General features: G+C 33.2%; 2 protein-coding genes, 1 long non-coding RNA gene and 1 pseudogene across 3 annotated transcripts; 3 read left to right on the top strand and 1 right to left on the bottom strand.

Moving 5' to 3' along the window:
* The first annotated feature begins 916 nt into the window (after positions 1–916).
* Positions 917–4242, top strand: LOC131632435 (F-box/kelch-repeat protein At3g06240-like). The gene has a single exon (XM_058903181.1). It carries the CDS (start codon positions 1040–1042, stop codon positions 2195–2197), a length of 1158 nt encoding a protein of 385 aa, XP_058759164.1. The 5' UTR covers positions 917–1039; the 3' UTR covers positions 2198–4242.
* Positions 4243–8673: 4431 nt separating this feature from the next.
* On the bottom strand, positions 8674–9769 carry LOC131603499 (uncharacterized). The gene is made up of 2 exons (XR_009284403.1): positions 8995–9769; positions 8674–8916 (listed from the first exon to the last, which is right to left on the bottom strand). It is a non-coding gene; the product is annotated as an uncharacterized LOC131603499 (long non-coding RNA).
* Positions 9770–10345: 576 nt separating this feature from the next.
* Positions 10346–15213, top strand: LOC131632428 (F-box/kelch-repeat protein At3g06240-like; annotated as a pseudogene).
* A 10752-nt stretch (positions 15214–25965) lies between these two features.
* LOC131603489 (F-box/kelch-repeat protein At3g06240-like) lies at positions 25966–27344 on the top strand. Its single transcript, XM_058875807.1, has one exon. It carries the CDS (start codon positions 26008–26010, stop codon positions 27094–27096), a length of 1089 nt encoding a protein of 362 aa, XP_058731790.1. The 5' UTR covers positions 25966–26007; the 3' UTR covers positions 27097–27344.
* Positions 27345–27642: the final 298 nt, after the last annotated feature.

Below are 27642 nucleotides of genomic sequence, written 5' to 3'. Positions count from 1 at the left end.
CATCAGTCACCTAAGATATAACAAGCGCCCGTTCGCGACGCACAAATGCGTGTTGCGCAGTCCTCCCATGTATATCTCTATCTGACCCGTAAGTCATAATGTCTGCATAAGTAATCGTACATGAACAACGAAATATTAATAAACAAGAAATTAAAAAAAAATATATTTTTTCCGTAGATGCACCTACGGAAGTATGTTAGTTTCAAAAACATTTGATACTTCCGTAGATAGACCTACGGAAGCATGTTACTTGTCAATACATTGGGTGCTTCCGTAGATGGACCTACGGAAATCCCCAACGCCTATCTCTTCCGTAGATGGATCTACGGAAGCAACTGAAATGGCGTCTGAGTACAGTTCCAACAACTACAAACTCAATTTTTGTGGCTTCATCGTCCTTTTAAAACCTCAAACAACCCCTACATTGTCTCTAAACACTATTGTTAAACCTATCAATTCATTTCTGCACCTAAATAACACATTCTAATTCAATTTCAAAACTACTCTAAAATAACTAAAAATTTCAAAAACTTACCGATTAAAATATCGCTTTGAACTTGATAGATAGTTGAAGTTGGTGTTGACAACGTATCCGAACTTGATATCGATTTTGAGGTAGGGGAGAGAGAGTTTGGGGTTGAGAGAGTACGAGGGTGATAGAGTTGAGTTTGAAAATGTGAAAAATGAGAGAGAGGAAATGTCTGACGCGAGATATAACATCAAAACTTTTCCGTAGATGCACATGCGGAAGACTTCCGTAGGTTCATCTACGGAACAAAATAATGTTTAACAAAAAAAAAATACTTCCAGAGATACATCTACAAAAGCACGAGGACAAAATGAACAATTTGGTAATGCGTACATGGGTTTGGTTGAGAAATTCTATTAAAAAAAAAAATTAGTTGTTAACTCTCTCTCTCCCCTTTTTTTAGACGGAAAGATTAGTAAAATTTGCAGAAGATTTTATATCTGAAATTAGGGTTGTATATAAGGTAGGTTTGCTCGTTCATATAGCTTTTGACAATCGCAGTGCATACAGATGGAAGAAACCTCAAAAATGAAGAAGACTCTGTATCTTCCTCATGAATTGATCATTCATATCTTATTAAGGTTACCCGTTAAATCTCTTGCATGTTTCAAATGTGTTTGTAAGTCATGGCTTTCTCTTATCTCTGATCCCTCTTTTGCAAATTTACATTTTGAACTCACTGCCGTAACACACGACCGTAGAATTATGTTCATATCAACTATCTTTCATGAATCTCGATCTATAGATTTTGAAACATCACTTAACCATTTTTCTACTTCACTCAGCCTTGATTTTTTGCGTCCCCATTTCCGATCTGATTTTATTATTGAAATGAAAAGTTCATGTAGAGGCTTTATATTTTTGAACTGTTCTTCAAAAATCTTTCTATGGAATCCATCCACAGGAGTTCACAAACAGATACCTTTACCTCCTGTTGTTTCCTGTATAGACCCTGATGATATCTTTAATCTATATGGTTTTGGGTATGACCACTCAACAGATGATTACTTGGTGGTTTCTATGTCATGTGATTCAAGTACCGACGTAGCTGACATTTCATCGACTTTTAACATTTTTTCACTCAGAGCTAATACATGGAAACAAATTGAGTTTACTGCATTGTTGAACTATAGACACTTTCCTTACTTGGACGACTCTTTTTATGAACAGAGACTAGGGTTTCTCTGTAATGGGGCTCTGCATTGGTTGGCTGTTCATGAGGATTTAAATAAGGATGTTATTTTTGCCTTTCATTTAATGGAAAGACAACTCTTAGAGATGTATTTTCCAAATGATTTTGACCATGATTTTAACCAAGACCCTACTGATTGTGATTTGTGGGTATTTGGAGAATTTCTTAGTCTATGGGCTATAGAGGATCGCACTGTTGTTAATATATGGGTTATGATAGAATACGGAGTGCATTCGTCTTGGACTAAAACTCTTGTTTTGTCTACTGTTGACATTCCGACTCGGTATTTTCATCCGATATGTTATACAAGAAGTGGTGAAATTATTGGAACAGATGGTCATACTGGATTGGTTAAGTATGATGACAAAGGACAACTGCTAGAGCATCGTTCATATTCTAATGATCGGGAAGGATCTCAAGTTGTTGTGTATATAGAGTCTCTGCTTTCACTCCCTTCTGACAATGAACAAGCTTAAGAAGATGACACAAACAAGAAGAATGAGGTAATCATATTTATCTTGTGCTAGTATGATCTATTGAGATGCTGCAATTAGTAAGGCTTTGTAGGGTAATATGATGAGCAGGTATGCCACCACCTGAGCTGAAGAAATATGTTATGGAATATTTATTGGTCAACTATGTGTAATATATTTGTTTTAAATGTTGAAAGCTTTAATTGTTTGTGGTTATTTATGCATGTGTAATGGAGTGAGTTCTAATGTATGTCGAGGTTACTATTTAAAATGGTCTTATATTGTAATTGTAATTTATTTGATGAGTTTATGCAATACATGACTCTGTCTCAATTCTCAAAGCACTTTATTAGAAATTTTATCATGGCCACATGTATTTGAAGGAAATCTAGTGGAAGCATTGTTTTAGAGAAACTGAGATTTACACAATGAAGACAAGGCAAAACAGTAGTTTGATAAGAGATCGAATGAATAAACATGTCAATGAAGTGTTAGCTATGCGATAATAATTTGATCATGAGTGCCATTTTAGTTAATAATCATTCTCTTCTACCTCAAGTTTTGTTATTGTAAAAAGAATGAAGAAACATTGCATAAAGAGCTCATTCTCTTATTGAACACCTTATGTGAAAAATATATTGCAAGAAATCATAAAACAACCTTTCCAATGGAAGAGTACAAACATAAAGCTATATATCTGAATCAAATTACAGCTTTATATAAACTAACAGAGACTCAATAATACCCTGACATGAGTCCATCAATTCCTTCTATTCTATCAACCTACATAATTCTGCAGCAGCCATATACCATGGCACCATTGTCCTTGATTGAACCATTTTCCAATTAAACATTTAAACTACACTTTCTCAGCCACCAATAAACTTCCCACATTGTACTCCTCCAAATTACTTCACACACCGGTCTATTGTTATCACAACTGAGATTGAACCTTGTCTAAAGAACTGCTGCCCTCGCCTATAATTTCAAGTGCCAAGATGATTTGATATCAGCCGGAAATCAAAGATAGATTACCTCCCACCAGCATGAACTGAGTAGAATTTGTTAAAAGTATTTCTTTATTATTGATTCCTCATTTCCTCTGCCTCACTCCATTTGCAATATACAGCGATCATTTGTATCTTTCTTTTTATAGTATGCATTTTGATTGCAAAATATAATGGTGAAACTTTTTCATAAATTTCTAAGGGAAGATCTTCTCATCTTCCCTGGAACGACATTCTTGCCAAGGCTGTATGCCTTTTTTCCAGTCTACTGAAGTCCTAACCATTAGGGCTGGTTTTCAATTTTGGTATGAATTTGGCAACATAACAGTAAGAAAAAGGGAGGACGGGCTCTGTTCATGATAAAAGGTAAGCTGAAGTTTGTCGTATCAAATGATGCTGTTGATATTCACTGGTGGTACCTTTGGTTCAAGCACAGAGGAAATTCTTGGACCTCCAAAACTTAGTTCACAGGTAAGATTATGCTGTCTTCTCTTCTTCCTGCAATTCTTATTTATTTTATGTTTAATAATGATTATACTAACCATAATAGTAGCAGCACCAACAAGACACTTAAGTTTGAAGTGGGAGTGATCAACTATAATAGCCTGCTTGTTTGCCATTGTTTGTGAGAAGTCTCGATGCTTGCTTCTTTGATCTTTTGGTTTTACGGAATCAAAGTTTTTGTTTAATGAGGAAGAGGAAAAAAGAGATTGGTTTTTCCACAAAGTGATCTTTTGCGTGTTACTTATTTTTTAAATGTCCCACTTTTTCAAAAGTGTGGGCAGATGACTTGGAGTTGGTACTGTATATCAAAATAACTGCAGTGAGCAATGCAAAAATATGTGAAAAGTGAGAAATGCAAAAATCTTCCTTGATAAACCGGTTGCTACGGTTAATATTGTTAAGCATGTTCAAATGGTGTATTGGAAGTGGGTGAAGGTGAAGTTGAAGTAATGGTGGGTTGGAAGTGGGTGAAGGTGAAGTTGAAGTATACTAGTTTTTTCTTACTCAAGTTCTCAATGGTGGTCCAATCCGTTAGCATGTAGGAGGTTTTTCTTAACTTTTTGATTTATTTTACAAAGTTATCATTAGTAAATTTTAATTGTTAAAAATAAACCAATTCATAATTGTAGCATAAAAATATTTTTTCTTGTGTTTATTAATTAAATAGTTAATGAATAATATTATTAAATTAATTTGAGATTAATATACATATTGTATCATTTTTTCAATTAATTAAGTATAATAAAATTTTGAATTTAATGGAAATACACTGGCAGTGTAAAATAGTTTTACACTATTAGTAAAATCATAACCGTTAATTTTTGTAGAAGTTTGACTTTTTCTTTAAATCACATAAAATATTTCTTTTTAAGGATTGTGATGCACTGAACTTGTAAAATATTTTACAATGACAGTGCACTACTTTTAAGCTAAAGAAAACTTCTCATATTATTAAATTAATTTAATATAGTAATAGAAAAATCTAAATAATAACATCAACTAAGTAGCCTAATGGTTTGTTTGGATAATTTAAAATTAACGGAACGAAACGGAGCGAAACGTAATAGAATGGAGCGGAATGAAATGGAATTGTCATACCCCAGTTTTGCGTTTGGATTTTGCTAATGTCCTTGCCCAATGGGTTTGCTGCTTTGATAAATTTTAGGTATGGCCCAAAGCATAAGCACGGTGGCTTGATTGAAGGTATTAGTGTTCCATTGCTAAGGCTTTGTGCTCCTTAAGACACTTTACAAATCATGGAGAATAGTTCATTACTGTTGGCTTGTGTTTGTTGGAGCGGTAGAATAACAAAAGTTTTGGAAGTATTTATCCGAGAAATTATCGTGTCCATAGAGATTAGTGCTACTGAATTGCTGTTCGACAGATTCTTAGCTCTTGAGTTTGGGTTAAATGGGTTTTAAGTAAAAACGGAAAATATAACATATGAACATAAAATAAATACATTCTTGATAAAGAATAACTTATCTGGTTCGAATCCAAACTACTCCTCACAAACTTAGATTTAGCACTCCGCCGCACTCAATCTACAATACTCATCCGAATCACCACATATCTCTCACATCAATGTCCATTTCTGCAACACCGACGAGAGTTCAACTATGTTGCTCTTTCGACGATGTCTCAACCGGTCGAACAACACAAAGGCATTAAACTTAGATATTATATGGATGTTAACCCCAATCCTATCTCTAGAATCTAAAGCTAACAGATATCTCCCTAATCAAAATTTGTGATGTCTATTTCTACAACAACACAAATCCAAAGCATTTAAGCAAAAAGATCAAGGAAACACCGATTAAGATTTGTAAAGCAAACTTTATACAACAATATAGTAACAAATATACATACGTTTAGAGTAAACTTACCAACAAACCCAACAAATAGAGAATACATAGAGATAAAAGAAGAAGAATCACAAATCTCCCGGTTTGTCAACTCCGATTGATGAGCAATCCGACTCCGGATCATCAAGATGAGTGCGCCATTGTTGTTTTCAAGCTCTCCCTACTCAAATGGTTGTGATGACTTTAGAAACAAATACCCCAAAGGATAACCCTAAAAAATATTTTTTTTCCTATTTATTGACTTTCCAAACCGCCTAGAGCGCGTGTCGCGCGCTAAGCCCGTTTAACGCGTTACACCGGAACTTGAAATCTTATTTTGGGCATAACTTGAGAACTGTAACTCCGATTTGCGCTTGGTTTGAAGTGTTGGAAAACTTATTCAATTTCCTATCTAATGATGAATAAATATCAACAAAATTTATGATTTTTCTCATATTTGTTTTGAGCCTTATCCGTTGATGAGCTGCTCAAAATCGCGCGTTTGAAGTTGTGTCTACGACACTTTATTGCTCGTGCTCCAAATATGCATCAATACCTACAAGAAGACACAAACTATCAAACAGTATAAAAACATATGAAAATACAACTATTCACAAAGTATACAGATTTACAAACAAAACGAGGAATTATTCAAACGATATTAACAAAAAGTATCGATAAGTGCAACAAATTATGGCCAAGATTGTCTCAACAAGAATTTGAAGCTATGGTTTGGTATATCTGGAAGCATTTGTTTTGCATTCTGAAGTTAGAAGTTCATTCATCATTGGTCTTGGAGAGATTGGAGTGGTTTTCCCCATGAGGCTCAAGCCATATAATTCTCAGTCAAGATTAGGGTTTCTCTCTAATGATCATCATTCAATTGTGGTTGTGCATCAAGTTTAGGGTTTTGATGTTGGTAGTTAAATCGAACCTTAGTTTCATTGAAGAATAAGATATTACATAAGATCATGAACTTTTGTTGACCTAATCTTTGTTCTTCATTTGATCAAGACAATTCAAGTCCTTCCATCAAGATATTTCCCATATGCATTTAAGGTGGTTTCCTTGTGATTCATAGCTTTGATGGCTAAAAAACTAAAGTTATCTTTGAGGATTAAGGTTTTGCTCATCAAGTTTTTGCTTATCGTGTATTCATGAGTCCTTTGGTCATCACCTATCCATTCATTATCTTTTAGATGATCATTGATTTTTTTCCTTGATAAAGTCATTGCTTTGTTTGGAAAAATTGAGGTTTGGTTTGTCAAGTTTGTTCGTCCTTTGATTCAAGATGCAATTGGTTATGAACTTATTCATTCAAATTGTTCAAAGATTGGCAAATAATGTGATTCTCATTCAAGATCCAAGAATCAAAGATATTCCTTAAGAATTGCATGATTCTTGTTGTCATAAAGTTTCAAATTTTATATTTTATCTAAGCATTCAAATGACAAGTTTTGATTCAAGATTCAAAAGGAAAAATTAATTGATATTGTCAAGGATGTTCATACATTTCTACAAGGACCATTTCTAAGGAAAAGGTTCTTATTCAATTCAAGAATTTGATACAAACTTTAAGATACAAGTTCATCAAATTAAGGTGAAGGATAGTACGGTGAAGTTAAATTTTTGGTCCATCATAGTGAACTACTAAAATATATATTATGATAGGTCAAACAAGTTTTTTAACTATTTATACAATGGCCCAATAAACTCTTTAATTACTTTTGTATTTTTATAATTTATATAGAAACTCAATTAATTATAAAATTACTTCATAGCCAAAATAAATATTTTTAATATAAATTATTTGTTTTTTTTTTTAGAAATAGAAAATTACTAAAAACATGAAAACTAGAAAAAATATGTTAGAAATTATACACATTAAAAAATAACAACCATTATCAGTTCTCATTAAAAAAACAACATAATTTATATAATTCTAAAAAAAATTAGTATTAACTAATTTGTAAATACATTGATCAAAGTATTATTGATTCTAATAAAATATAGATAATTCGGATAAAAAGTTTATCTAATTTTGTGCATTAATATTTTGCATCTAGCTTATAGATTATTTATATCATTTATTTTGGACACTTTTTTTATAAATAATTTTAAAATATATATTTTCAAAGTTATAAAATTTATATTTTAATACAACAAATAAGAATTTTAGTTTTTGTAAAAAAATATTCACCTTGATAATATATTTCTTCATCTTTATCACTGAGACCATAAACAACTAAAAATCCTTCATTTGTATTGATGAAATAATAAAATCATAAAACAACTACTATTTTCCTCAACATCTTCAACGCCTAAAATCTAGTTTTTCTTTATCTTATCGTTTGACCGCCTTCTCACTGTATTGCTGAAACACTAAAACCATAAAACAACTACTATTTCACATGTTCTTTCTACCTTCCATTATATGTCTCATTTGCCAATAAAAATAAAAATCATATTATTAGCAAACTATTAGAATTCCCAACAGGAAAAAAAATGAGTTGTGATAAAAAAATTGTTGTCATATGCCATAGAAAAAGAAAATAGAAAAGAAAAAAATAATTGAAATAATATATTATAAAAGAAAATACAATGGAGGACTTTGACAGAAACACGACTTTGACATAAACACATAGGGAGACGTTAAAGTGCTCCAAACTTCTGAAGGTAAGTGATGAATGGAAAAACAATCAAGTTATCAAAATGGATTTTTTTTTTATTGTTGCAAAAAAAATTCTATTTGTTTTATGAAAAATAAAATACAGATTTTATAATATTTAACAATTAAATATTGATCAATTATTGTAAATAACTTTAAAATATCAAAGATTCAATAAATAATTTATTGTTAATTGATATAAATAAGTTTAAAATTATTAGTGAAATTTGTCATAAATTGTGGGGTCCAGTTAAATAATAGATTTTGGGTATGAATGTAAATATTTGTTTCTTTATATATTACTTGATTAGTAGGTCATACACCATCAATCATGTCCATTGAATTTGTTTAATATTAAATTAATGGTTGTTTTAATAGTTCACCATAACTCAACTTCACCATGTTATCCTTCACCTCAAATTAAATTCACAAGGAAATTCAAGAACACTCAAAATCTCAAGAAGTCATGTTGACCATTCTCATTCAAGCTTATAAGATTTCAAGTTTACATTGGCATTCAATATGAATTACAAGAAAATGTATCCTAAACCTCCTAAGGCAAGATAATTGACTACTCTTAAGCATTGGTTCCCGTTACTTTTGCTGTCCAAAAAGTGCAGCAAAAACAGTCCAAAAATGCTGCTCAATCCTGCTGTCAGACCTGCCTTACACCTTGCACAAAAACGGTAAGATAGTAATCTGAAATCAGAAAGCATGAATTAGGACACTAAAATTTATTTTCATTTCAAAAATCTTGGCTCCAATTCCACCTCTCACCTGCTATAAATCAGAACAAAAGAACAAAGCAAAAAGGAGAGGAGTTAGCCGAAAAACCCTACTGTTACTGTTACTCTGCAAGACTCAAACCAACAACCAAAACACTGAAAGCTCACAAATCTTGAAACTCTTGAGAAGTTCACACTGAAGTTCTGAAGTAGTCGAGCTAAACCTATCTCTCTAAACACAATACACAGATATTTTCAAACATAAGGAGAAGAAGAAATTCGTGGAAGCTTAATAGTATCCTTACTTGAAGGAGTCTTCAAGAGGTAAGTTCTTTGTTGCTCCGATCTACTCACACCTGATGTATCCTTGCCGTTTTGTTCGATATGGTGTGTTGTTTCTTTTTCATATGCGTGTTTGTTCCATTTCGTTTGAGTTTGGATTCTGCGATCTCCGATTCGGCCATTTGAGGAGGATTCAGGTTAAATCGAGGCCGGATTCGGTACTAGCGGCCATAATAGAGAAGGAGAAGCTTTGAGGAGAGAAGAGAGCACTATTTCCTCTGTTTTTGTTTTTTTTTAAGAAGATAGTTCCTCTGTTCAAAAAAGGAGAGAGCGTGAGGGCCATCGGTTCTGAAAGAGAAAGTCTTGGGATTCATTTTCTTTTCCTTTCCAATTAAATAAAATTTAATTAATTATAAAAGCAATTATGAGATTTAATTGAAATGGGAATTAATGATAACTGGTCATACACGTTTTGAGAGAGAAATAATTTCTGGTCTTAATTTGATTTTTTAAGTTGGTCACGTTGGGTTTCAAGAGAGGTGAAGAGAGAGTATAACATTTTGTTTTATTTCTTTTTTTCTGTTTTTTAATTCAAACATTAATCTTCCATTTTAAGATGGCCTTCCCATTGGAAAAATTTCTCTGTACACCCTAACTTTCTTGATCACCTGCGGTAAAAATTCTAAAATGTCTCTATATTTCAGAAATGCATCTCTAAAATTAATTTTTTTTGAAAAAAATTTGATTTCGAAAATGCACTTTCGAAAACATTTTATTTTTAAGAAATAAAAGTGAGAAATACAAAAATCTTCTTTGATAAACCGATTGCTACGGTTAATATTGTTAAGCATGTTCAAAATGGTGTATTGGAAGTGGGTGAAATCAAATATCTATGATGATTGGAAACAACATTAAATGTTGTGAAATCAAAAACAGGTAAGCAATTGTTATGCTTTTGCGTGCTAGGGCTGAAGCAATTATCAAAAAAAAAAATATAAAAGAACTTTTTTGTTTTGTCAGTACAAGATATTTACAATCACCTGCTAAAAGATGAGAAAGATAAAAAAAAGACAATATATTAGGGTGTCTGTTTTTATCTTCCTAGTCTTTTAACAGGTGATTGTAAATATCTTGAACCGATAAAACTGTTCTTTTATATCTATTTTTTTTGTTGATAATTGCTTCAGCCGCAGTGCAGCACGCAAAATCATAACAATTGTTACTTGTTTTTTATTTCTCACAATATTCATATGTTGTTACCAATCATCAAAGATCACGTTGTATTTTCTTATAAGCTGCAATAAGTATGAGAGAATATTAGAATTTAAAAATTGTTTAGATTATAAGAGAATTGGATAACACTATTTCATTTTCAATATGATATAATGTATGGATTTTTTTGAAACAAATCACCCGTCACCATCACAGAATGCAATTTCTTCAAAGAACGATTATTAGGTTACGAAATAGACTTTTTTCCTGTCTACTCAAGTCCAAACCATTAGAACTAGGGAGATCTCATCCTCCTCCTCAGCTTTCCATTTTGGTAAGGATTCGGCGACATAACAGTGAGAAAGTGGCAGCAGGGGCCTCTGTTCAAGGTGATAGGCAAGCTGAAGTTCGTACATCGTATTACGACCAATTGATGCTATTGATATTCACTGGTACCTTCTTGTCTTGTTTCAAGCACAGATGATATTCTTGGACCTTCAAAACTTAGTTCACAGGTAAGGTTCCTATGTCTTTGTCTTCTTCTCTTTTTCCTGCAATTCTTATTCTTATGTTTTATGTTTAAAAATAATAAAATGTTTATCAACTAATTATAATAACACTAATAATAATAGTACCAGCATCAACAAGACACATAATTTTTATGTGAGATTGATCAACTACAATAGCTTGCTTCTTTGTCATTGTTTGTATCAAAAGTGGCAATTCTTGCTTCCTTGTTCTTTTGGTTTGACTAAGGAAGAGGAACAAAAGAGATTCGTTTTCCCACCAAAGGGATGTTCGTTGCTTCATGAGGCTCCCTATTATATTCCTTTTAACAGTAATATTTATCATCAAAATTTACTTGATCCTTATGTTGCTCGTAAGAAATCGTTAGTGGTACAATGCTACCTAGACGCGTGGATAAGTTGACAGAGTTGCATTATTTCATGAACTTTTATGAATTTTCATATCCAGTCAATGACACAAAATTTGTAGTTTCCTTCCTGTTGGCATCTTTAATGTGCTCATTTCAAAGAGCTTACTCACTTCCACAGATGGATCTAATATTTCCATCAAAGTTTTAGCAAAATTGAACTTTGATCTCTAATTAAGAGGCTTGAACTGATTCATGCTAACATATCTATCTGGTCTTATACGCCTGCATCCGACCATCAAAAGGGGGTAATTTTGAGTTTCAAAGATTTTCAGAAAACATAGATCTATTTTTTGTAGGAAAAAACTAGTATTACGCTGTTTTATACCCTTTAAGAACAATGAAGAGAAAGAAACCAATTTTTGTCAACAAAATTGGAATCAAAAGGAAGTTAACCACAACTTATGCTTTTCAACAAAGTGGGTGGAAAAAAGGAAAACATAAAAGTAATAAACACCGCCAGAATACTACTGTCAACGAAATAGATTCCTATTTTTCCTTTTTAGCCTAAAAGAGTAAACCGAAGACAATTTATGTTTTACATTGATCACCAACCTTGACAGGCAAGATCAAACTCCAAAAGTGGATTGGAGTGAAGTAAACCTGTCAACTACATTGCTATCAGTCATCTAAAAGCTTTTCCTAAGAAGAATGCAATTAGGTTCCTGTTCTTGATTGAACCAAATTCAAATTAAACTACACTTTGTCAACCACCACTAAACTCCACACGTGCTACTCCTCCAAATTACTCCATACACAAGTCTATTGTTATCACAACTGAGAATGAACCTTGTCTCAATTTCATGAAATGCTTTGATCGAGGACTTTGTATATCAGCTGACTAACGGTTTGTTTTAGCTATGTCATATTGAAGCTGAAACTAGTTGGGATGGAAATTCATTACTTTTTTGCAGTTTGTGAATTTGGTTTCTGTCTACATCATTAAGTGTATGTATCTCTATTGAGGAATTTTGTATATTATTGGATATATTAGTAACCTATTTGTTTTTGTCTGCTAACGATGCTTGGGAACGAGGTGTTAAACATTAAGATGTGGAATAAATTCATATTGTCAAAGGTGGTGGCGATCTTTGCTTGGCAACTGAGTTAAGTAGAGATGATATAAATTGTGTTGGAGGTTGTGGAGTGGAAGAGACATCGTGTCACTTATTTTTTCGAATTTCCTATTTTTTCGAAAGTGTTAGCAGGTTTATTGCGTTGACATGGAGTTAGCACTGTGTATCAAAATAATTGCAGTGAACACTTTATATTATTTTTATATCCGGTAAAAGGTAGAAAAGGGATCAAGTTGATGCTAGGCACGATTTTATTGGCATGTTTGTGGAGTATGTGAAAAGCGAGAAATGCAAAAATCTTGATAAGCCAGTTATTACGGTTAATATTGTTGAGCAGCGTCCTTGGCTGGGTCATCCTTTGAGTTTGAGGCAACAAAACCATGCATGAGATCCTTAACAACGACATTCTTAACATTGATCCAACATTGTCACCGGGAAGAGCCTTAGTGAGAGCTTCGTGGTGCATCTCCACAGACTTGACCTCAGTTTGTAGTCCGGTTGGAGCAAAAGTCACCACCGTTCCAGGTTTGATGACACCAGTCTCAACATGTCCCACAGTCACAGTTCCAATTCCTCCAATCTTGTAGACATCCTGAAGGGGTAAAGGAAGGGGCTTGTCTGATGGCCTCTTAGGCTCGTTGATATGGTCAAGGGCCTCAAGATTCACCAAATATTTATTGGATGTCTCACCAATTTAATTTCTAAACTGGTTTCTAAAACATTAGCTCTTAGTCATTTAAAAAAAAATCACCTCATATCAAAATAATGTTTCTTTAAATTAATTATTAGTTTAACCTATAAAGTATATCAAATTAGTTTTTAAACAATATCAGATCTATCCATCACTATCTCTCTAGTTTTATAGATTTTCTTTTCTGTTGTTATATACAAATTGCAATGTTCGGTCAAAGGATTGAGTGATACTATCGCACCCCATGAAGAAATTTGTGAAGATTACAGAAGAAGGATTAAAAATTTAAATCATGTTTGTGCTTCATGAACTAAATCAATAGAAACAAAATGAAGAGAATCATGCATATGCCTCATGAATTGATCATCCAAATCCTGCTAAGGTTACCAGTGAAATCTCTCATGTGTTTCAAGTGCGTTTGTAAGTTATGGTTCTCTCTTATCTCTCATGATTCCCACTTTGCAAATTCACATTTTCAACTCATAGCCGCAACACACAATCATAAAATTATGTTCATATCAACTTCGCCCCATGAATCTCATTCTATAGATTTAGAAGCATCTCTTCATGATGATTCTGCTTCTGCTTCACTCAACCTTAATGATTCTATAGATTTTACACTGTTTTACAATTATTTATATATGGAATCCATCCACCGGAGTTCACAAACAAATACCTTTGTCCCCTATTGATTCCAACTTGGATTCCAAATATTCCTCTTTAGTATATGGTTTTGGATATGATTCGTCAACAGATTACTTGGTGGTTTCATTCTCACATGATAAAAGTAAAACCTTAGCTAATATTTCATCAAATTTGGAGTTTTTCTCATTGAGAACTAATTCATGGAAAGAAATTGAGTGTCCCGGATTGCTGAACTATACTCACTATGTTTCTATGAATGCTCCTGAAGCTGCTCTTTAACGGGGCTATTCATTGGTTGACTTTTCGTCATGATTCATCCATGGATGTTATTGTTGCCTTTCATTTAGTGGAAACAAAACTTTTAGAGATAGATTTTCCAGATGTTTTTACCACGAACCTATAGATTGTGATTTGTGGGTATTTGGAGAATTTCTTAGTCTGTGGGCTATGGAAGATGATAAAGTTGAAATATGGATTATGAAAGAATACACGGTGCATTTGTCTTGGACTAAGATTCTTGTTCTATCTATTGATGCCATTTCCACTCAGTACTTTTCTCCGATATGTTGTACAAAAAGGGGCGAAACTATTGGAACAAATGGTGGTAGTGGATTGGTGAAGTATGACGACAAAGGACAGTTGCTAGAGCATCGTTCATATTGTAACTATCCATGTCAATCGCAAGTTGCTGTGTATACAGAGTCTCTACTTTCACTCCCTTGTGGTCATGAGCAAGCTTAAGAAGACGACACAAACAAGAAGAATGAGGTAATACATTATATCTTATATTATGAACTATTGGACTGCTGCAATCAATAAGGTTTCGGAGAGTGGTATGATGAGCCAGTATGCTACTTGAGCTGATGTAAAATTTCATGGGATATTTATTGGTCAAAGATTTGTAATAGCTTTGTTGAAAATGTTGAAAGCTTGTGTTTCATTGTTATGTATGTGTAATTGCATTGAGTTATAATGTTTTTTGTGGTAACTTCTTAAAGCAGTTATATACTATATGCGACTGTGAAGGAAAACTGAGGTCTTGCCCTTTCTCTGTTACTCTCAATTACTAGCCTATTGTTTTTGCCATTGTTGGATTCAAGACTAGTTTCTCTTACCTTGATGTTCAAATTATGTCTACCTTGTTTGGTTCAAAAGTAGTTTCACAAACAAAAATGATTTTATATGAGAAGTAACTTGACGTGTTTGTTTTTATCAAGGAAGAGATGTGATCATGAAATGAAAGCAAACATTATCTAAATAGGCAGGTCAGGAATATATATTGTGTTCATGGAATTTCTTTAAAGCATTTCACAAATCTAATAACTCAAAAATAAAAACTTTAAAGTGCATGGAAGGCTTGTTTCTTATAAATAAATACTAGTAAGATACCCGTGCCGAAGCACGGGTAAATTTATTTAATATTGTATAAAATTTAATTAGATATGTATAAATTTAAAATGAATGGTTTAATTATAAATGAAAAATGATCATATAAATTCAATTATATTAAATAATCATATAAAAAAAGATACTATAAGATGGAGATAATAAAAATGAAATATTAACATTTAAAAATAAAAATTATCTCTCAATTAATAGTAATTGTTGATTAAAATAAAATAGCTATTATGTTGATAATGACCCGTAAAATAAAAAAAAAATTATTTGATGCGATATAAAATATATTTAAATACAAATGTAAAATAAACAATAATCATGAAAATTTAATTGTATTAAATAATAATGAAAAATCGTGAGATGGAGAAAAAAATAAAAATAAAGATATTATCTCACAAATAAAGACAATGATTGATTAAAATAAAATAGACATTATGTTGATAGTGACCCATGAGATAATAAATAAATAGAGAAAAAAATTAAAATGAAAGTAAGAAAGTGTGAAAAAAATGTGAGAGAAATTTGAAATTTTAATTAAGATAGAGAACATGTGTAATGATCGATTAAAATAATTAAATATTGAGTTAATAGTGACCCGTGAAATAATTAAATATTTTTGGGGATAATAATTAAATGATCGATTATAAATATTTTTTGTGATAATAAATAAATGTAGAAAAATTAAAATGAAAGTAAGAAAGTATGGAAAAATGAAATGTGAAAGAAATTTGAAATTTTTAGTAAGATTAAAATTTAAAAATAGATTATTAATATTTTTTGTGATAATAAATAAATTAAGAAAAGTTAAAATGAAAGTAAGAAAGTGTGGGAAAATGAAATGTAAAAGAAATTTGAAATTTTAAGTAAGAGAGAGAAAATGTGTGTTTGGGAGAAAAAGTTGAATCATAAATATGCAATTGACACTTGGCAAAAAAGTTGATTTTCATTGGACAATAGAAAAGTGGTTGGGTGATTTTGTTAGTTACTATTTTGTCTAATTTGTAGTGTAATGTTTTTCAGTGAGAAGGGTAATTAGCATGCTTTTTTGTAGTAGCTAGATAGATAGTAGATTGCATTAGCATGATAGCTAGATAGATAGTAGATTGCATTAGCATGCTTTTTTGTAGTACTCAGGGCTGGTCCTTTTCTCTACTTAAGTCTGCTGAGTCTTATATCAGCAAGAAATACTACTGCGGGATGGAATCTTTTAAAACTAGTATAAAATCTATGTTATAGTATTGTCTACTTGTTGTATAGAAACTGTGATAGAGAGTTAATATTATTAGTTGGATTTAATTGGGCTTTTCATATTGTTATTGTTGTGAAAAACGATACCAATAACAAAGTATAATAGGGAATTAGGGAAGAGAATAAGAACACAAGAATTGGTTATAACTGCTATTCTTTCACTTTCTCTTAAAACAAGATTACAAGTTTACAAGAATAACAAATAACCTCTCTCACCCTAAATTAGGATTTGCAGCTTAGCAATGATGAGAGACTAGTATGCTATTTATAATAAAACCTAACATACTAACTAATGGGCTTTTTCCACAAGGCCCATTACACAAGTCAACTTAATAAACAAGCTAACTTAACAAATTAGGGTTTAAACACTAAAACCTAATTTAACATGCTAACAACCCTAGCATCTTCGACACAAGCATGTGAACAACCTTCGACTTCATGCTTAACCCTGTCGAACCAAGAAGCTACCCTTCGGCCATACTAGAGTTCGATCCAAAATCTCACAAATCTCCACCTTGGATCTAACTCTACAACATCAAGGGAACAAACTAGCTTTCTTCATGCAGCTTTATCAACTGCATACAGTGGAAAAACTTGCAACTCGGCAATGTTTTGGTGATCATATCAGCAGCATTGTCTTCAGTCGAAACCTTCAGCACTTGGACTTCTCCACGCTCGATTACTCCTCTGACGAAATGCATCCTCACATCAATGTGCTTAGTTCGCTCATGATAGGCTGAATTCTTCGACAGGTGTATTGCACTTTGACTATCACATTTAACAGTGATACCTCGACCTTGAAGTTTCAGCTCCTTCGCAAAACCTTCAAGCCACAATGCTTCTTTCACAACTTCAGTTAATGCAATGTACTCCGCTTCAGTGGTTGATAGAGCAACAACCTTCTGAAGTGTTGCTTTCCAACTAATTGCTGTGCCAAACATAGTGAAAACATATCCAGAAATAGATTTCTTGGAATCCATACAACCTGCATAATCAGAGTCGACATATCCTTCGATTACTGCTTTACCATCTTCACCCAAGGCTCCACCATAAATTAGGACTCTATTCAGAGACCCATTTATGTACCTTAAAATCCACTTCAATGCTTGCCAGTGAGCCTTTCCAGGATTCGCCATGTACCTGCTTACAAGACTTACTGCGTATGCTATGTCGGGTCTAGTACAAACCATAGCATACATCAAAGAACCAACTATATTAGCATATGGGATGCTATTCATATAGGCTCTTTCCACATCAGTACTGGGACACTGATCAATACTCAGCTTGAATTGAGGGTTTGTTGGAGTCACAACTGGCTTCAAATTCGACATACCAAACTTTTCAAGAATCTTCCGTAGATATGCCTCTTGAGATAGGCATAACTTCGACTTCTTTCTATCTCTTCGAATGTCAATTCCAAGAATCCTGGAAGCAGCTCCCAGATCCTTCATATCGAACTCCTTATTGAGTTCAGCCTTTACCCTCATCACATCTTCGACACTGTTGCTTGCTATGAGAATATCATCCACATAAAGCAACAAAATAACAAATGAATTACCAGGTCGAAATCTGAAGTAAACACAGTGGTCGAACTGACTTCTAATGAAACTTATGCGTGCCATGAACTTGTCGAATCTCCTATTCCACTGTCGAGGAGATTGTTTCAGCCCATACAAAGATCTCTTTAACTTGCACACATAATCTTCCTTCCCCTTTTCGACATACCCTTCAGGTTGCCTCATCAGGATCGTTTCATCTAAATCACCATACAAGAACGCAGTCTTCACATCCATCTGTTCCAGTTCAAGATCGAACTGTGCCACCATGGCAAGCAACATTCGAATGGACCTATGCTTCACAACAGGAGAAAACACATCATTGAAGTCGACACCTTCTTTCTGAGTGAAACCCCTTGCAACTAACCTTGCCTTGTATCTTTTCGACGTCACTCCTTCAATTCCTTCCTTAACTTTGAAAATCCATTTACAGCTGACTAACCTTGCCCCAACAGGTTTCTTGATCAGTTCCCAAGTATGATTATCATGAAGAGATTTCATCTCATCATCCATGGCCTTCAGCCATTCAGTCTTATTTCGACTCCTCATAACTTCCTTATAGTCTCTAGGTTCTTCGTCTAGAACCTCACTTGCAGAGATTAAGGCATAAGCTATAAGATCTGCATATCCAAGTCTCTGAGGTGGCTTGATGACTCTTCTCGACCTATCTCTCGACAATAGGTAGTCATCGTCAGTTTCCTCAACTTCAGCATCTTCTGCTTCTTCTTCGACTTCATCTGGGATATGCAATTCAGCATCAACATGCTCCACCTCAACAGGAATCTCTACCTGTTCCAGCTCTTCGTCAGATGTTTCTGTACTTCGACCAACATCATCAGTTTTCTTAAAAGCCATTTCAGCTTCATTGAAAACTACATCTCGACTGGTGATACACCTCCTGTGACCTGGCTCTAGGCACCATAGCCTATAAGCTTTGACTCCTTCAGGGTATCCCATGAACATGCATTTCAGAGCTCTAGGTTCGACCTTGTCTTGTCTAATGTGAGCATAGGCTACGCAGCCAAATACTCTCAGTTTGTCGAGATCTGGTGGATGTCCCGACCAAACTTCTTCAGGTGTCTTCATATCTAACGCTGTCGAAGGACATCTGTTTATCAGATATGTTGCTGTCGAAACAGCCTCAGCCCAGAACACCTTTGTTAACCCCGCACTAGTCAACATGCATCTGACTCTCTCCAAAATAGTTCGATTAAACCTTTCAGCCAAACCATTTTGCTGTGGAGTACCTGCAGTAGTTCTATGCCTTGCAATACCAGAGGCAGCACAAAAACTGTCGAATGCCTCATTGCAAAATTCAAGGCCATTGTCGGTTCTCAACCTCTTGACCTTTCTGTCAGTCTGATTTTCAACCAGAGTCTTCCAACTTTTGAAATTCTCAAAAGTTTCATCCTTAGTCTTCTGGATGAATACCCATAATTTTCTGGAATAATCATCTACTATGGATAGAAAATACCTTGCTCCTGAATGTGATGGACACCCTGCAGGCCCCCAAAGATCAGCATGGATGTAATCAAGGGATCCATGTGTTCTTTGTTTTCCTTTGTTGAACTTCACTCTGCAAGATTTTCCAAGTACACAGGGTTCACAAAACTTCAGCTTTTCGACTTTGTCTCCACCAAGCAGATTTTGTTTCCCTAATTCGACCAGACCCCTTTCACTGACATGGCCCAATCTCATGTGCCAGATTTCTGTTTTCGACAAAGGTTTCGTGGATGCAACATTTGTCGAACCACTTACAACTTCAGCCTCAAGGGTATACAAGCCTTGTTTCTTCACGCCTCTCAAGACTTCCTTCGAACCCTTCATGACTCTTAGGATACTTTTCTCTCCTTGGAAAACACATCCTTTCTTGTCGAATTCACCAAGAGAAAGCAGATTTCTCTTCAAATCAGGAACATACCTGACTTCAGTCAACAACCTTATTGACTCATCATGGAGCTTGAATCTCACAGATCCAACACCTGCAATCTTGCAAGCCTTGTTGTTTCCCAGCAATACTGATCCACCATCTTGATCACATAATTCCTCGAACAAGTCTTTGTTTGGAGTCATGTGCCAAGTGCAACCTGAATCCATAATCCACTCCTTCTTAGAGTCACTGCTTGAAACCACAAGAACATCAGATGATTCGAAATCATCTTGAACAATGGCAGCGTTGCCATTATCCTTACCTCCATGATATTTCAAGCGTTCAGGGCACACCTTTCTTGTGTGACCCTCCTTCTTACAATGGTAGCATCGAATGCCAGATGCTTCGCCACTGTAAGTCTTCGACTGGCTTTTGCCTTTCTTCTTGTCGAACTTACCATCCTTTCGTAAGAGTTTTCCTTTAACGGCCAAACCTTCGCCAACAGTCGAAGGTTTATGCTCCTTTCGTTCATTCAAGTCCTTAGAGTACAAGGCTGATTGAACTTCTTCAAACGTCAGGGACTCCCTTCCATACAAGAGAGTTTCTTTGAAGTGAGCATGTGATCGAGGCAAAGAACACAATAGTAACAGCGCTTGATCTTCATCATCGATCTTCACATCAATATTTTCAAGATCAAGAATCAGCTTGTTGAACATATCCAACTGCTCAGCCAATACTTTGTCTTCAATCATCTTGAATGAATACAAAGCTTGCTTCAGGTAGAGTCGATTTACCAGCGATTTGGTCATATACAAACTTTCAAGTTTCACCCATAACCCTGATGTCGTCGTCTCCTTTGATACCTGCCTGAGAACCTTATCACCAAGGCTCAACAAAATTGCGCTGTGTGCCTTCTCAATCATAGTCGTCTTCTCCGCTGCCGTTAATGCAGCATTCATGGCTGCCTCTCCCTTCAACGCTTCCAAACAACCCTGCTGAACCAGTAGGGCTTTCATCTTCAAGCGCCACAGACCGAAATCATTCACTCCGGTGAACTTTTCAATCTCATACTTTGTTGACGGCATCTTCTCCACGCTCACCGCACCAATTTGTTGTGAAAAACGATACCAATAACAAAGTATAATAGGGAATTAGGGAAGAGAATAAGAACACAAGAATTGGTTATAACTGCTATTCTTTCACTTTCTCTTAAAACAAGATTACAAGTTTACAAGAATAACAAATAACCTCTCTCACCCTAAATTAGGATTTGCAGCTTAGCAATGATGAGAGACTAGTATGCTATTTATAATAAAACCTAACATACTAACTAATGGGCTTTTTCCACAAGGCCCATTACACAAGTCAACTTAATAAACAAGCTAACTTAACAAATTAGGGTTTAAACACTAAAACCTAATTTAACATGCTAACAACCCTAGCATCTTCGACACAAGCATGTGAACAACCTTCGACTTCATGTTTAACCCTGTCGAACCAAGAAGCTATCCTTCGGCCATACTAGAGTTCGATCCAAAATCTCACAGTTATTTATTTGGCTTTTATTGTTTAGATTTGTTTGAGTATCCATTTGAGATATTATATAATGTAGTGTCTTTGACACATTTTGGGATATCAAATGAAATGAAAAGTCTTTAATTTTCTTAGTTTATTTTATTTGTCTCTTTTATTTCTCTTAGATTTTTTTGAGTTGTTAGAGTTCTAAAGTAGCTTCCTAACACACTGTGACTAGCTCAATGAAAACAAGACTCAATAATGCCATTACATGAGGCCATCAATTCTTTCTATCCTACCTGCATAATTTGATGTTAACCAAGCGTCATTCATTTGATGTTCACCAAAAATCAAAGACAGTCAACCTCCTACCAGCATGAATCATATTTGTTTCTTTGTCAATGAATCCTCTACCTTATTGGTTTCAAGATGACCATTAACATACAGATAAAATTCAAAAATAAAAACGCCAAGACTTGACAATACAGTGGAATCAATTTTGAGGAACTCAGAGATTGAGCCACTTACAAACCTCGTCTTTTTTAGTTCAAAGCAAAGTAGGCTTAGTTTGATAATAACATACTGTTGAAATATGCATGGATCTTATCCCATGGTTACTATGAATTCTTGCATCCTATGACGCGACATAAAATTTCTTTGGAAATCGTTGATTGAAGTCTTGTGAAAAATCGTTGATCTTGTTACTCTCAAACTTCAAAAGCTTTGGAGAGGGCTTACGAATTGTGATTGTCACAAATTTAAGAGAAATTAACTTGTTATCGCTTTTTTATATTTGCCACCCCCCATTTTACGTTATTTCCAAAATGCCTCTTACACTATTTATTCAAAAGAGAAATTAACTTGTTACCCCTTTAAAAGTGTTCCGGTATGAAAAAATAGTTAATTCGTCGAAATTTTCATTTTTCTTGCAAAATTATTTTTTATTCCGAAACTCTTTGTCAAAGTCTTCCGGTATGCAAAATAAAAGTTAAAATTGACTACCGAAACTCTATTGCAAAGTCTTCCGGTAAACAAATTAAAAAATTGACTATCGGAACTCTTTTTCAAAGTCTTCCCGTATGCAAAATAAAAGTTAAAAATGACTACCAAAACTCTTTTGCAAAGTCTTCCAAACACAAAATAAAACTTGAAAAATGTAAAAAAAATGACTACTAGAAATCTTTTACAAAGTCTTCCGATATGTAGAATAAAAATTAAAAAAAAATAAATAATAAAAAATAAATTTAAATACACGGTAAAATTGACATTTTACATAAAATATATGGGTATGAGAATAAATGTATGGGTACAAAGTAAAATTTCCGTATCATTGGATTTACGAGAAAGTGGGGAAACTTATGGGCTTTGGTGACAGGTCCAACTGATAAACACTAGAGTAAAGATAGCAGAAGTGTGCAACACTAATATGAGGTAGTGGCATTCACTACAAGAATAAATCAAATTTTCCAGGGGCTAAACCTCTCACTAGAGACAAGAACTCCTCACAAATACAAAATTTGCGAGGGGACAGCTCCCCTAGCAAAACAGGAGATCGCAAATTAATTACCGAGGGGTGACACACTTCGCTAAATTGCCAGGGGCATATCCCCTCGCTAAATGTAATACCAACTTTGTTCTCTGCAACATGCAGACGTAGGCACCAGCTAGCAGTCAGAAGGGGGCAGAATGCATCAGATATTTTGCTTGGGGAAAAGCCCCTCGCAAAATGCAGTACTTTTCACGTTGCATCGGGATAAACCCATGGCAAATTGTTTTCCATTTGAAAAATAATATAATTTATAAAATCATACCTAATAATAAAAATAAAAATAAAATTATAATATAATTTAAATTAAATTAATATATATATATATATATAATTTAAATTAAAACAAAATTAATATAAATAATTAATATTTAAGCAAATATAGTAAAAATAAAACTCCATACAAAATTACAATAATACTTAAAAATAAGTTCAAAATAGTTGTTAACACAAATTGTTCTATACAAATTAAAATAAACTTAAATATTCAAATTTAATTATTCTCTTCATCTTGTTCCTCTTCTTCAACAACTCCTCCATATCCACTAGTTCCTTCGAATCCACCACCGATATTATTTTTTTAAACATTTTATTTTTATTTAATTTTTTATATATATACTATAAACTATACAAAATAAATATTCTATTTTAAGTTTTAAAAACACATAGTTTGTTTTTATACACTGTTTTTTACATATTACTTTAAATATTCAAAATATATATGATATTTTTATATACTCTTTTTTAAAACATACTATTTTTATATACTGCTTTTAATTTTTTTTAACATTAAAATATAAAATATTGTTTTAAGCATTAAATAAACTGTTTTATATAAACTATAAATTATATACTTGTTTCTTGTTTTGATTAAGTAATATAAAAAAATTGTTTTATATAAATAAATGTTTTTACAGTATATAAAAATACATCTTTTTTCTAAAATATAAAAATATCATTTTTTGAAATTAATAAATATACAATCTTTATAGTTACTTAAAAAAATAATTTAATCTCTAACATAAACACACATAAGTATACACTCTTTAAAATTAACACAATAAATCTCTAACATAAACACGATAAATTTATATATATATATATATATATATATATATATATATATATATATATATATATATATATATATATATATATATATATATATATATATATATATATATATATATATATATACACACACACGTTATACAGTTAATAATATATAAATATCTAATAATTATTTTGATTTTTTTTAAATAATAGTTTATATTATTATACAAACAAAAAAAACACAAAATCAAATTTATAAACACCAAATATATCTACTGCTCCTTTTAAATACATACACAAAATATATAAAAAGTTTATTAATGTGTACCTGGAATTGATGAACAAATTGTTGTATTTCTTGAAGCTTTTAATTCCAAAATCTTGTTCCCTTTAAATAAACCAGTTGATACATGAAAAACAGGAAATAAAAGTAAAATTTAGATTACAAATTAACTCTAAAAATAAAATTATCATATGACAAAATAATTAAATTTATTCACCTGAAAAAGAGTATGGTTGAGAGGAAGAAGAAGAAAGATCATTTTTTAGGAGAAAGATAACACAAAAGAAGAAGAAGGATTTTTCTGGTTGGGAATGAGAGTATGTGAAGGGAAGAAGAAGAGATAAATATTATGCTTAAGCGGTGGAGTTTGGTGCGCGAATTAATGGTCTCGAAATTTCTGAGGGCCATCCCCTCGCTAATAAAACGGTCAAATGTTGCGTGGGGCACCCCCTCGTTAAAATGCAGCATGGGGAACACAAACTGCACGCGCAGTCTGCAAGAGCAGGAGTTGGTAAATTTGCGTGGGGCAGCCCCTCGCTAATATCCTAGTGGTTTATTGGGAGGGGTTTCCCCTCGCAAAACTCTGTCAAAAACCTATCTCTGATTTGACTTTTAAGCGCCATTTCCAATTGCCTGGGGTTGCCCCTCGAAAAATGTTTTTTTTCAAAATTCAAATTTTCCCTCTTTCTTCTTTTCGAGGGGTTACCCCAAGCTATATTTTTATTCTTTCTGTTTTCCTGAATTGCACGTTGCGAGGGACTTTACCCCAAACAACATTATTTTTTTGTTAGGTGTTTTGCCCCTGGCAAATTCAAGCTTTTCTTGTAGTGATTCATGGGCGGAGCTACATCCCATGAATCACTATATTAAGGGAAATTTGTAAAAGTAGAGTGTGAAATTTTTGAAAAAAATCAAGGACAAATTTTTTTGACAAAATCAATGGCAAAATTAGTAGAAACAAGGTGTAAAATTAGTAAAAACAAGATGAAATTTTTTTCCTAGATTTCTTAAAATTTCTGACTCCGCCACTGGTGGCATTGTTGCATCCTCTGCATAAACTATATTTTACAAAAACTAATATTAGGTAGTGGCATTGTTTTCTCTGCATATATCAAATACATTTTTTTTAGAAATTTTAAAAAAATTTCAATTTGTTGCCTTAAAAAAATTAATTGCATCATTACAATTCATTTATATTTAATTTTTGGATTGAATATTTACATTTAATAAAAATTTGGGTTAAGTAATGCATGAGTTTTTTATAATAAAAAATTATTTCATCAGACATTGAAATCTTACCCAATAGTCATAAAGCTAAGGGAAAAAAACCTCATGTGATCTTCACTTTGCAAATTCACATTTTAAACTTACAGCCGCAACACACAATCATAAAATTCTGTTTATATCACCTTCAGCTCATGAAGCTTAATCTACAGATTTTGAACCATCCCACGAGGATGATTCTGCTTCTATTTCACTCAACCTTAATTTTATGAATCATGATTCTTATTGTCAATTAATTAGTATTGTGGAAAGTCTTACAAATATGATTTTTAGAATGTTTTAGAAAGTAAGAGATTAGGAAGAACAATGGAAAAGAAATTGGGCCTATATTAGTAAAATATAACTGGGCTCTTGCGTTGGAGCCCAATTACTCTAATCCGTCATCTCTAACCTAGAGGCATTGTCTGCAACTCAGTAAAAGGACAATACAGAAGTTGGGAAGAAAACTTGCAAACAACATTTATCTAAGAAAATGTTTCTGCCTCATGAATTGATTATCGAAATCTTACTGAGGTTGCCGGTAAAGTCTCTTTTACGTTTCAAGTCTGTTTGTAAGTTATGGTTTTCTCTCATCTCTCATGATCCTCACTTTGCTAATTCACATTTTCAACTTAACTCTACAACACCTAATCGTAGAATTCTATTAATATCATATAAAACTCATGAATCTCTATCCATCGATTTTGAAGCATCGGTTGGCTATGACAGCGCTTCTGTTTCACTCAGCCTTGATTATATGTTTCTAGAGGACTTTACAGATTTTGAAGTTAAAGGGTCATGTAGAGGTTTCATACTTATATGCAGTTCCTTAAACATCTATATATGGAATCCAACCACTGGAGTTCACAAACAAATACCTTTATCTCCTTTTGGTTCCAATGTTGATTCCAATTTAGACAATGAATATTTCTATGGTTTTGGGTACGACCATTCAACCGAAGATTACTTGGTTGTTTTAATGTCCTATCATTATTCGGATGATCCTACATTACACTTGGAGTACTTCTCATTGAAAGCTAATACATGGAAAGAAGTTAAGGGTCCTCACTTCCCTTATAGCTCCGAGATTGAGCCCAAAGGTGGTTTGCTCTATAAGGGAGCTATTCATTGGATGGCTTATCGTTATGATTTACAAACTGATGTTATTGTTGCATTTGATTTAATGGAAAAGAAACTTTCATATATGCCTTTGCCACATGATCCTTTGCAATGTGGGGGTTTGTGGGTATATGGAGAACATCTCAGCTTATATACTATGAATGATACTGATGATACAGTTGAAATATGGGTGATGAAAGAATACAAAGTGAACTCCTCTTGGACTCTTGTTCTTCCCGTTGATCTCACTGTTTGCCCAAATGTGGCCTTTTCTCCATTGTGCTGTACAAAAAGTGGTGATATTATTGGGGCAGGTGAACGCGATAGATTGGTGAAGTATGATAAAAATGGACAATTTCTAGAGCAACATTCTTATCCTAAATACGATCTTATATGCAAAATGACTATGTATATAGATTCTCTGCTTTCACTCCCAAGTGATGGTGATAACAAGCAAGCTTGAGAAGATGACACAAACAAGAAGAATGAGGTTATGAAATATTCCCCTTCACTATTTTCTTGATATTTATAATGAACTAGATCATAACTCATAATGTAACAATGGCTATGTATGTATAGTCTTTGCAGTGAAGTGTTTAAGTAGATGAGGTTCTTCTGAATCATATGTTTGAATGGTAACAAATTGACAGTTTTGTTTGTGTGATTCACTGTTACTGTTATTTATGTATGTAGCTGGATTTTATTCTAATATATGTTTTGATTATTGCTTGAAATTGTCTTATAAGGTAAATTATTCCAATGAGTTTAGCAGATTGTATACTGTTTGAATTTTTATAGCTGTCTGCATTCTTGTATTAGACCCTGATGGAAAAAATTATGTGGAGCATCCAAAGAGTTAGTGAGCACAAACTCCAACAGCATGACTTGGCTGAACTGAGTCCTAATAAACTAGTGAAGGCTTCCAAAAGAGCTAATAAAAATGATTTGAGTTCTAATTAATATTGTAGTGGCTGCTAGGAATTGTTTAATATAATTAAATATCTGATGA

This window comes from Vicia villosa, linkage group LG1 (assembly GCF_029867415.1).
Source record: "Vicia villosa cultivar HV-30 ecotype Madison, WI linkage group LG1, Vvil1.0, whole genome shotgun sequence".
Lineage (NCBI taxonomy): Eukaryota > Viridiplantae > Streptophyta > Magnoliopsida > Fabales > Fabaceae > Vicia > Vicia villosa.
Note: the sequence above shows the minus strand (reverse complement) of the source record. Positions and strands in the feature narration are given on the sequence as shown.

What these genes read in the sequence shown, in the direction of transcription:
- LOC131632435 (XM_058903181.1), top strand. Translation starts at nt 1,040, where the DNA reads ATGGAAGAAACCTCAAAAATGAAGAAGACTCTGTATCTTCCTCATGAA.
- LOC131603489 (XM_058875807.1), top strand. Translation starts at nt 26,008, where the DNA reads ATGTTTCTGCCTCATGAATTGATTATCGAAATCTTACTGAGGTTGCCG.